The following is a 12,173-nucleotide window of genomic DNA, read 5'->3' as shown; positions in this document are numbered from 1 at the left end:
AGGTATTTGTTTTCTTTGGATCTGTGGACGGTGTAATTTCAGTATGAAACAGCTACAGCTCATGGCTATGTCTGTAGGGGAGTCGCCCCATTAGTCATTCATTCAATGGCTTTGTTTCATAACCCTGCTCACACTTGGCGCCACTTCTGTTCTCTGAGCTGTTCTCCTCCGGTTCTCTTTTATTTTATTGTCTCCCGCATTGATAGCTGGAGCAGAGGAAAGATTGCTCGAGCCATTACTTAGTATGTTTCCATAAGGACATTGTACTTATATTTTTTAAAGCCCATGTCCTAAATTGCACTCTACATTCTTAAGTATCTTTCAAGTAATCGGACTCAGGGTAAGTTAAAATGAGTTAGTGGGGTACAAACTTCCCCCTGTGCACACACTGGTTGAATCAACGTTGTTTCCATGTCATTTCATTGAAATGACATGGAACCAACRTGGAACAGACGTTGAATTGACGTCTGTGCCCAGTGGGATCCCCTTATGTTTATTTCATTTTGGTCTTTCTGTGGTGTGTATGCAACTTATGTGATACCCCTTCAACTAAAGCGTTTCTGCACTCACTCACCCTTTCACAAATGTGTTGCTGGTATTTTTTTATTGTGAATCATTAAAATCTAATAAAATTTGACTTCCTTTCCAAAACTGAAATTGTGTTTTTCCAAGCTTGGTTCCAACAAACTTATATTGAGGGTAATGGCTTGAGGAATGATTAGAGTCAGGTGCGTCAAATCCTGCAGCCAAGTCTAACTGAAAACATACCTTAAACCGCAAGTGTTCAGCTTTCCTTTTTATTCTTCTAGAATTATAGTTCATTGTCTGCTCTGCTGGCCTCCTGAGGTAAGTGGTGTAGAAGTTGCCAGTGATTTACATGCTATTGTTAGTATATTTTTCCAAGGACAGAGATGGGCCAATGCTTTGTACTCTTTAGTTTATGTAGGTAAAACAACACAAAGAGATGGAGCACTGCTAATCTGTGTATTATACAGCAATGGTGTGGGGTTTCACTTAGCCCCCATCACCAAACTAAGCATAACTAAACTGTATGCCTGCTAACATCTTTACATGGAACCATTTCAAAGCAGCCAGTGTACAATTCCGGCCAAGGTAAAACCATCAAACTGCCACAATGTTGAGATTCATAACAAGTCTAGTAGCTGTGATAAGTGACCATACTGATGTAGGATCTTAATTTGAGCCAGTTTGCTATAGCGGGAAAATAATCCCGCAGTAACAGGAAATGTGAATTATTTTGTGGATTATAATTAATGGAGATGTTTTGTAGGGGTTGATACATTTTTCATTAGGGCAAATCAAGTGTGACGTTTTAAAGTGAAAATTTAAAACTTTAGACGCCTTTTAAAATGTTTGATACACTACAGGTTTGCATTTCCTGCAGTGCAGGAAATTTTTCAGCAACAAAGGAGTGATTAAATGAAGATCCTACATCTAAACATTACACGAGATTGCATACTTTAAAATGTACTATGACATCATTCTCTGGGAAATTGCAAGGCAAATAAAGGTAACTGACTAATAAGTAATTGATTTTAAGTAGAAATCAGATTTAAACTATTTTGGATAAATTAACAGTTGATGACTGAGAAAAACACTGAAAGGTCAGCTAATAAACTTTTCACTCCAATGCAAAATGTTCCCCTGGTTTTGCCTACAGACTGTGTATGCTTATGCATACAGTATGTGCATTTGGCAGTTACCATTTAATGCATCATTACGTTTCCAAATGAGACATTTACCGTCCAAGAAATGACAGTATTTCCTCTCTGTGTCCAAAACGTTCCAGGAGGTGTGGGGGTTATGAGAGGCCAGGGCCAGAGGTGCTATAATTAGCCTATCTTTAGGTCTGGGTAGTGTCTGCTCTGTCAGCCAACCGGCCCTGGCCTCATCTGGGCTTCCTAACCTCAAGGCCAGAGATCACAGGCACATCACTGACTCCCTGGAGTTCACTGGCTTCTATCAGAACTCTGTTCACAGTATCTTCAGTTCCATACAGCCAGACGCCCCCACAGGTCTTCTTCCACTCCCGACCTCCAGCCCGGGAAAGCCTTCCAAAGTGCATTCCTTCCAAGGCAAATGCTTTTGTTGGTTCAAGGACAAGTTTTTATAGCAGAGAATAGATATTGAGGAAGAGCAGACAATTTCAATTGAGGAATCAAAATGAATGAGATTTCACATTCAACAGTTGAGGAAAACTGCTGCTTCAAATTAGTCACTTATTAGTTATTCCTCATTGTCAAAATCAATAACATTGCAATTACCCTCAATGATGATATATTGTCAAGATCACTAGAATTAAACGAACAGATATYAAATCAGAATGTTAAAAGAATTACAAGGCAGACATTACTGAACATGTAATTGATATGAACAATGAAAATATAAAGATGACAAGGACATATCACTGAGTTGTAGCATAGCTTGTTTATTATTTTTTATACTTTTTTGCATAGGGAAACATACTCACTTCCAGTAATGTATTTGCTAACAGCGATGGCTAAATACAATGTTATAATGAAATATTGTCAAAGCTGTAAATTTCTCCCACACCAGTTCAAAAACACATGGCAACTTTAGTTTTCCTGTATGAGAGTCATTTCAAATAATTAGCAGAAAAGTTTTATTACCGACATTTGCTGATACTTTTGTACTAAAAGTTTCAAAAAGGAAAATAAAATCACAAGCAGTTCAAAGTGATCTGTGTGCGCTATGAAGCCGTTTCCTGTTCTATTCTACCGGATGTGTCAGAACTAAATGTCCACATGCTCTTTCCTGGTGTGCAGTGTGTATGTCTGTGCAGCAAGCAAGCGATTAATGAATAACTACTATGGTAATATTTGTAAAGAATAATGAGGAAAAACAAAAAACCTTAAAATGTAACACTGCATTAGAATGTTCTCTGAGAATCATCTTGATCTCTTTCCTCCTCCACCCAACCAACTTCATCACACTGAGAAAACAGCATGCTTAAAGATGGAATCAACATACATGTCCAGAACAAGATGAAAGTAATATAGAATTGCCAAGAAAAGTTTGGCGCGCCAAGCAGTTGAAGAATTTAATTTTTGTAAAAAGAGCCCTCATTAAAATGTCGCCTTGTTCTTTCCTCTATTGTGTGGGTGGGGCTTCCTGGTCCTGACGTCAGTGAATCTGTGATTATCAATAACATTAACAGATCTTCATAACTGCACTTGTTTTGTATGGCTTTTCACCTCCATAGCCAAAGGCCATTGGCCAGTGGGTGCCCTTCACCTTGTAGTACTGTAGGACCTCATTGTGACAGTTTGTGTGGAAAGCTATGAGCAGAGGCCAATGTGAGAGTGGGGCTCAGGCACCAAACAGAGTCCCACACAAAGTCAGAATGACCCCCAGCAGCTTAGAGTACAAAGACTATGTACATCAGAGCTTGAAAAGGGCAATGGCCACAAATAAATGAAATTAGCAGTAAAATGACAGGCACTGCTTGTTTAAATCATTTTTGGTATTCAGTATTCACATCTATGTAAGTTAGCTTTTTTACCTGCTGGTTTGTTGAAAGTAAAATATATAGACCAAACTTAAAAACAGTTACCTTTATCCACTGGGTGAACATAAGCACATTTCACCACAAAAACTATGTTGTGACACATCTGAGAGTTGTGGCCTGGTCTCCATTATTCTGTGCTCCATGTCTCTTCATACATGAGGATTATGGAGACTGTTTACTACTCGTCTCCTCATTTGCGATTTTTGAGTTTGCATTAAAAAAAACTCCACTAACTGATCATTAAATCATTGCGTTGATCTGGGCTTCCCATCTACTGATTCCCCCAAAACTCTCACAAGCATACAAGTCTGGTCATTCCACACTTTGGACTGGTGTACTGCTAGGTATTTTGGCTCTCTGAAGAAATAATCTTGACACTTGAATGGGAATTGTGACCATTTTAATCCAGTCCCGATTCTAATTGTAGGTAAATAAATATCTGCATGAGTCTGGACAGTGATGGTTGAGTTACTACGAACTTATGAAGGAATATCAATAGGTATCAGATTCCCAGGTCTTTACCCTGTCAGGGTACACCAGCCCTTAATTGCATAGGGAGAATTCAGAGTTCCTGCCCGAAATAGTTGCACAGACTATAAATGACATATTTCTAATCTATATACTGTACCAATTGCATAAAGATAAACTAGATCCGTTGAAAAACCGTGAAGGAAAATCATAGGCCAATATAGTAAATCAACTTTTTTCATATTCTAATCTTCAACGTTGTGTTGCCACCATGTGTAAAGACTTCTCTTTTCATAAACTCATACTGATCAATACCCGTTGCAGTGCGGCTGCAGCACGAGCTACCACACACACCTTCCACACCCTCACATCATATCAGTAGCAAGTCCCTGGGTGGAGCAGAGCAGTGCGTCCTTGAGTAAAACTAGAGTAACATTCACAACAACGCAGCGCTGCTGAAGAAAGGCACTCGGAGCAGTGTGGGGCCTCACACCTGCACTACCAGACGAATGTGCTTCATCTGCACACATGCCTTTCCTGACCAAACCCTCAGACAAAATCACACACAAACACACTGTGACCACACTTTGTATGGACTGCAGCAAAACTAGTATGACTGGCAGCCCTGCCGTTGTTTGTCTAGGACTGATTCAAATATCTTTACAAGCCCGAATCCCACAAACCAATTCAACATCTTCAATGGATGTCTAAAAATGTACCACCGGGGTGGACGTTCAAATGATGTACTCAGTGAGTTCTCTAACGATAAACAATAAAAGGGGCAAAATATGGTGAATAATATTCTTAGCTTGTTACAAGCAGCTGTTTTCTCAATTTATCTTGCTCTGTCTCTCTTACACACACACACACACACACACAATTCCTACATCTCAAAGGTTAAGCTTGAGAAATATTTTCAGAGAAGCACATATTGAGAAGTTTCCTTAAACATCAATACCAGGTTATTTAGTGCAACCTTCCAAATAGAAGGAAGGTGTTTGAGATCTTGAAGCTTGCACAGCAACAGTTAAAATAAAAAGAAGTGCAGAACTGCTAGATGACTTGTGGAAAAAATGAAAAATAAATGGCAATGGAATTTGCATATCCCCTTGAGGCTTACTGAAGCTTTTGGCTCTGTTTAAAATGACAACAAGTGATGCTGAAATTACTGGAGTCCAAGTTTCAGGGTTAATAAAACCAAATACAGGTACCTTGTTTAAAAAGGCATGCAGCATTGGTGGTGAGCTCATACCAACCATAGCAGAACCCTAAGAAGGAATTCTTATATTTTGTGGCTTGGCCACAAGCTTATAACAACTAAATCTAAACACAAACATAAACATGTACTTTCTTATACAAAAAAGGAAAAAAAATGGTATGTACATTTTGCCTATTTCATTCTCATTGATATACTGTAAGCATTTATACACAGGATAATGTGTCCAAAATGTAATAATCCTACAATAATCACAATGATAATAATCACTACAAAAATATTAGTAAGGGTTTTGAAATATAATAAGATAATGTTTTACATGCATCAGTATCGAATGCATATTAATGTCTTTCAGAGTAAGTTCAACCATCACCTGTGGCCACTTTAAAAAGTGTTGGGGGTGGGGGGGAACACCTGCTCTGAAAACAAAAGTCTATGTCGCTGTCATAATAATATAATGTATAGCCGAGTTTAGTTACAAAAAGCGAATGAAAAAAGAAGACGGTGTGCTGAAGGACCACTGTGCTGGCTAGACTACCGTGGCGTCAGACCCCTGTCCCTATGTGTCCCAGTCAGACCCAGGCTGGAGGGTAAACTGGACTGGAGAGGTGAGTGTGGAGCAGTGCAAATCTTCACAGAACATGTCATGAGACTCCAGCGTCTGCTGTTACTGTACAGGTAGAACCAGAGGGGAACTTTACATGGGATTMTTTCTCTATTTCCATGAATTGTGTGTTTAAAACATCCAAATGTAGTTTTTTGAAAAGCCAAATAAGTCGACTTACAGTAAGCTTGAGCATTCTCCAGCGCAACCAAACATTAGCACTTTGGCACCCTCAGTACTACAGCAGTAATTGGACTCCATGCTGAAATCTAGGAGGCAAATGTGATGACTTGATTATGGGCCTTGTGTTCCAACTAGTCCACTGACTGTACTGTGTGTATGGTTAACACGTCAGTTGGCCTTGTCCTCCTTCGATACATGACAGACCCCAGGGACATAACCCACACCGTGGGAGTTCTTTGATCAGGAGCAGACGCTTGCCTCACCACATGTCCTGTTAAACAAATATAAATTAGCTTGCTGAATGACGGCAGCATTTTGTTTAGCTTGAGGATCGTATGGATTTGATGGAATGCCTTTGCTACAGCACGCCACTTCAACCTGGGACTGTGAACCGGGACACATAAACCGTCATCGCCAAGATCTTAAGAAGGGCATGCAAACCAGTGTTTCCCAACTCCAGTCCTCGAGTACTCCCAACAGTACACATTTTTGTTGTAGTCCCTGACTAACCTGATTCAACTCATTGAGGGCTTGATGATTAGTTGATAAGTTGAAACAGGGGTGCTTGTCCGGGTATGCAACAAAGATATGTATTGTTGGAGCTGCTGGAGTTAGGAAACATTGATGTAAACAATACTTMTTGTTCTGCCATTTTACTTGAATTCTCAATAGCTACCAGCATTGCAATATCTATTGCAGAAACAATACTGTACACTACATAACAAACTTTCACATGGCCTTTTCTGACCCTGCTGAAAAAAATACACAATATCCTCTCTTATTCAATATACTCCCATTACACTACGCAGTAAGAAATTATCAATTATAATCTACCCTCTAATAAAAAAACAAATGTCTTGGCATCTTTCAGTAATTTGAACAGCTATTAACAGATTTTCTGTTTTCATTCTCTATACCATGATTCTGACTAGGTCAGTCTATACTTCTGAAGGGCTAATATTCAAAACAACATAAGGTGGATTTGTAGATTCCACACAATGGACCTAAATGTGGAGAACCTAAAAATGTAACTACACACTAAACATGAAAATAATAATCTACACATTGTACATAAAGCTTAACATTCTATTGTAGCCAGTGCTATGAAACCTTCAATTGTTTTTTTTGTTTTTTTTTTAACAGATTTTTCATCAGTTAATTTCAATAACATCCAGGTATTGTGCATATTCCCAGTGAAATAATTTGACCCCTTAACCCGATGGAAAACGCAGTGCGATGCAAAAATGTAACTCTAAATCACAAGGTATAAAATTGAGGAGGGGAATTTATCATGTCATTATTGCATCTCACTGCACTAGTTTATTGTGTCACACATTTCTACTCTCCTCCGACAATTCCATCTAGTAGTGCTAAAATACCCCATCCTTTTCTCTCTCTTTCGTTTTCAGTATTCTGAAGTGAAATCCACATCTAGTGTTTTTGAATACACCTAATACACTCTCTCTCTTTGCTATCGGCCGATTTATGTATGTGCAATCTGAGAACCAGCAAAGTACTGTGGTAGGTGAGGCTATCTAGCCACACACTCACACGATCTCAATCCCTTTCTCTCTCATACACCCATGAAACACACAAACAAAAACAAAGATGTGAAGCACTGTGCCCTGCTCATCACTGACACGACATAATAAGACAGTTAGCATTCCATGTAAAGAATTTGTCTCGGAAGCTTCAGCTTTATCCTTAAACAATTCCAAATGAGTAATTTCCTTTGTTTTAGCATATGGATAGAGATTCATAATTTTTTTAGATGTTCCTGTTTGAAAAGCTATTAAAGTGCTTGGATTTGCCTATCTGCGTATAGGAGACTCGCAGGTTGTAATGTAACAAAATAGTGGGACAAAATGTACCCCATATTCAGTTCTGGTCATTTGGTGCCAAAAATTGTCTGCAGGGGCAGAAGTTGCCATGGTGCTGGGGGAAATGTGAGCCCATCTCAGTGCTTTACAGCTCTGTTCCGTGCTAGGAGCGTGATCACCTACAACACATCCCTCACAGCGCTCTACCCTGACCTCCATCTTGAATTGGAGTACTTGGACATTTTCTCTAATTCTTGCAGCACATTCTTTATCATTGAAGAAGAGCTTTAAAAAGGGGGCAAAATACAACTTAAGCAAACGCTGAGCAGAGGAAGCGAGAATTGCATATTTCACATATTACACCAAGCTGGAAGACATAATGAAAGGGAAAGCAAGAGTCAATAAAAACGAAGAAATTAACAAGATTCAATTGTAGCAAGGTTTCCATGTGATGGAACGACAAATACTACTGTATAATAACCACAGAAAGGGAAAATATTGAAAATACCCCATCTCGATAATCGCAATCTGTCACTACTTTAATCTACTACTGTATTCATCTAAACTGGATAATGACAAGCAATCAAACATGCAGCAATGTTTTTTGTCATTTTGCAGTGTTACCGGTTATACCAAAAAGAGAAATGAATTTACATAATTTGTATCATGTATTATTGTTCTTAACTAAAGGCAAGGCACATAATGTGTTATATAAAATATCGTGCAAAATAGAAGTTAACAATAGGGAATAAAAATCCAAACAAATAGGTAAAAAGGTAAGAACCCATCAGTATTATTTGCTCTCTGTTCCAAAGATTAGAGGGAAGAGCTATGGGGGGCAGGGGGGGCAGCTTCAGAAGGGTAGTAAGAGTTTCTGCCATGCACCCATGTCAGCATTATGGTGGTCAATAGAGCTAGTATCTCATTATTTTCTTTTGAAAGCACCATGCATGAATATATATCAGTATAATTTCATATGAGCACCTTTAAAACAAGTCATTGTAGGTATTCTGTTTTTAAAAAACAGATGTGAATTGGAACACTCACCGCAAATTTGATGTTTTCCATTGCAAAGCCGTATTTAAAGGTTAGCTTTTCGTAACCAGCGTGTATGGACATTATTTCCTAGAAGTGTATCTGTCTTAATGAGCCATATCTGCATCTGTGTTCTCTCTCTCCACTGAACAAAAATATAAATGCAACATGCAACAATTTCAAAGATTTTACTGAGTTACAGTTCATATGAGGAAATCAGTCAATTGAAATCAATTCATTAGGCCCTAATCTATGGATTTCACATGAGGAATACAGATATGCATCTGTTGCTCACAGATACCTTAAAATAAATTGCCATAGTTAAAATGCAATTGTGTTCGTTGTCCGTAGCTTATGCCTGCCCATACCATAACCCCACCGCCACCATGGGGCACTCAATTCACAACGTTGACATCAGCAAACCACTTGCCCACATGATGCCATAAACGTGGTCTGCGGTCAAGGCCRGTTGGACGTACTGCCAAATTCTCTAAAACAATGTTGGAGGCGGCTTATGGTAGAGAAATGGTAGAGAAATGAACATTCAATTCTCTGGCAACAGCTGTGGTGGACATTCCTGCAGTCAGCATGGCAATTGCACGCTCCCTCAACTTCAGACATCTGTGGCATTGTGTTGTGTGATAAAACGGTACATTTTAAAGTGTCCTTTTATTGTCCCCTGCACAAGGTGCACCTGTGTAATGATGATGCTGTTTAATCAGCTTCTTGATATGCCACACCTGTCAGGTGGATGGATTATCTTGGCAAAAGAGAAATGCTCACTAACAGGAATGTAAACACATTTCTGCACAGAATTTGAGAGAAATAAGCTCTTTGTGCGTATTGTACATTTCTGGGATCTTTTATTTCAGCTCATAAACACTTTACATGTTGCGTTTACATTTATGTTCAGTGTGTGTGTGTGTATATAGCTTTGATATGTTGGTTTAATTATGTCATTGCTGATAGCAGGGTTTTATACTTGTCTTTTCTTAGCTTGTCCCCAGCAGACAACCAATGAGAAGCCTGTGCTCAGAAAAACACATGGAAGGTGCATTTGGCTGGCGACAGGTTAGGGCTGTGAGCTCTCCATAACTTCTCCCCCTCTGTGCATCACATCTCTCTCTCCCACCACATMTGTTGCCTGTCTAGAGCTCATTAATGTTTGCAGTACTTCAAACAAACCAAAACAATAATACAAAGAAATGTAGAAAGAACTCTTGCTATGTCTTAGGCACTTTTCATGGCTGTATATATGGTTTGGGCTTGGTTGAGGAGTCTTAAGCCCTGATGTTTTCAATTTATAAATATGTATCTCCATTCATCCCAACACATGCTGCAACAAAGTCTGTTGTCACAAACATTGCATTAGCAAATGAGACAAGGACAAATCCTGTAAAGAACGTTCTGAACAAATAGACTGGTGATGGACACTGCTGGTCAGTCAGTTGCCCGTCATCAATGAGCCAGAATCATGCCATGTGCACACATGGATACATGCAGTGCCGTTGGCTTAGCAACCATTAGGTCTGGGGTCGGTGGTGGCACAATCAATGGTTACCTTTACAGACACGCTTCTAATGATCAAATCATTCACATTCTTCTCGACTCATCCAAAGTATGTGATCTGCTTTAAAAAAAGATTCATAAATTGCTTTTGTTTTCGATTATATAAAGACAGCATGAGTAAGATAATAAAAGTGTGACTTAGATACACAGAATGTAGAAAGAGATCCAAAAGGGTGCGATTACCTAAACCTGTCAGGATTCCCTGTACCTCAACATACACAAGGAAACGTCCTCTAGATGAGTATAGAATATCTGAAACACAATAGGGCTGGATTGTTCTGATCCTAATCGATAGCTCAAGAAAGCCAACACTCATAACTCTTGTACCCTGCTACCAAAGCAACACAACATAGTAGTTTCTACAACATAATCCTAAAACCTACCTCTGACTTGCAACATTTCATATGATTAGGCCAAGGGATAGCTGCTAAAAAGGAAACATTTACATTTTAGTAGTGCAATGCCTGTAATGTCCAATGCAATTTAAACTAAATACACAAAAAAGAAAAACTCTCCCCTCTACACCCAATACTGTCTCAATAGTGACATTACTATTTTTGTACTCCCTTTGTCACTATGCAGAATAAACTCCTGTTATCTACATTAATACAAACGTTATGCAATAGTAACTAAAGAGTGGGGCAAGGATAGGAAGAGGAGGTTTCATTATGTTTGAATCGTATGCAAACACAAACAAATGTCTAAACAAACAGACAACAGTTGACAGGCACAAAAGTGCATCTTAAGTTATTGTGAAAACTAACACACCTGTTACAGTACCTGTCTTTTTACAATGCTCTCTACTGCTCTAAAGACTGATCCTTTTGATTGTGTGTGCATATCACTGTGCCTTATAGAAGACACTTTTAAACATGACAAATGGGCTGTGTTAAATGAAATCTTAAAAATACCCCACTCTTTAAACAAAGTAACTGACACAGATACAGGATTGTCAATAAAACTGGATGAAAAGTAGACTTTTCGTGGGTGAAGGGAGGTTATTGACCATGCGTGACCAGCCTCCCCTAACTACTTTCAAAGAGTTGTTTTTTACCGTCTCCGAAGAAGTGTGGAAAAGTATAATGACTGGATCTGGATTCTTCTCTTTCTTGTTGATTGAGAAAATAAAGGATACTTATTTTGCATATATGAGGAAGCAGCACCTGTAGCAGAGGGGGTGTTGAAGAGGGGCACTATCCTGGAGGCAGGGGGGAGGTTCATGGGGTCATGTCTCTGCCCCACCGTTCATTTTGGCTGCACAAACTTTTTCTCTTTCTTTCCTTGGCGTTGCTCTCTCGGCCTCTGTCTTGCATTCCAAAAAGGTGTGTTGAAGCATCTTTTATGTTGATATACATAAATATATATGCACATATATATTTATATATATATACACTTTCCCTCTTGCATCTCATTTGCAATTTTCTAAATTCCACAAAAAGTGTTGAATCACAAATCCATGTGTCCCTGCCCCTTTCGCTTATCCTTGTGTTGTTTAGTTCCCCAGGTACCAGGACTGAAAGAAAGAAAGAAAAGTCACTTTACACATGAATTGCAGAAATGGTTATATGATAGTCAAAGAAAAAGAATGTTCTCTACATTTTCATATTTGACGACAATGCTGATAAACAGTAGATTTTTATGTCTACATCAAGTGCACATGCACCACACCCACCAACCACCACTTATGCTTCTGCCATACCGTTTACTAATATTATTATCATCTCTCCT

The 12,173-nt window shown here is 38.9% G+C and overlaps 1 protein-coding gene across 7 annotated transcripts in view; it reads right to left on the bottom strand.

Moving 5' to 3' along the window:
- Positions 1-2,429: 2,429 nt before the first annotated feature.
- Positions 2,430-12,173, bottom strand: part of nfic (nuclear factor I/C) — a 120,643-nt gene continuing 110,899 nt past the window's right edge. For all 7 annotated transcript variants that reach the window (XM_024003929.2, XM_070447568.1, XM_070447569.1 and 4 more), the window contains one exon: positions 2,430-11,958. In XM_024003929.2, coding sequence (XP_023859697.1) covers positions 11,938-11,958 — 21 coding nt within the window. In that variant the 3' untranslated portion in view covers positions 2,430-11,937. The remainder of the gene's footprint in view (positions 11,959-12,173) is intronic.

The sequence above is a fragment of the Salvelinus sp. IW2-2015 genome, linkage group LG16 (assembly GCF_002910315.2).
Source record: "Salvelinus sp. IW2-2015 linkage group LG16, ASM291031v2, whole genome shotgun sequence".
NCBI lineage: Eukaryota > Metazoa > Chordata > Actinopteri > Salmoniformes > Salmonidae > Salvelinus > Salvelinus sp. IW2-2015.
The sequence above is the reverse complement of the archived record's forward strand: the minus strand, read 5'-3'. Positions and strand labels throughout refer to the sequence as shown.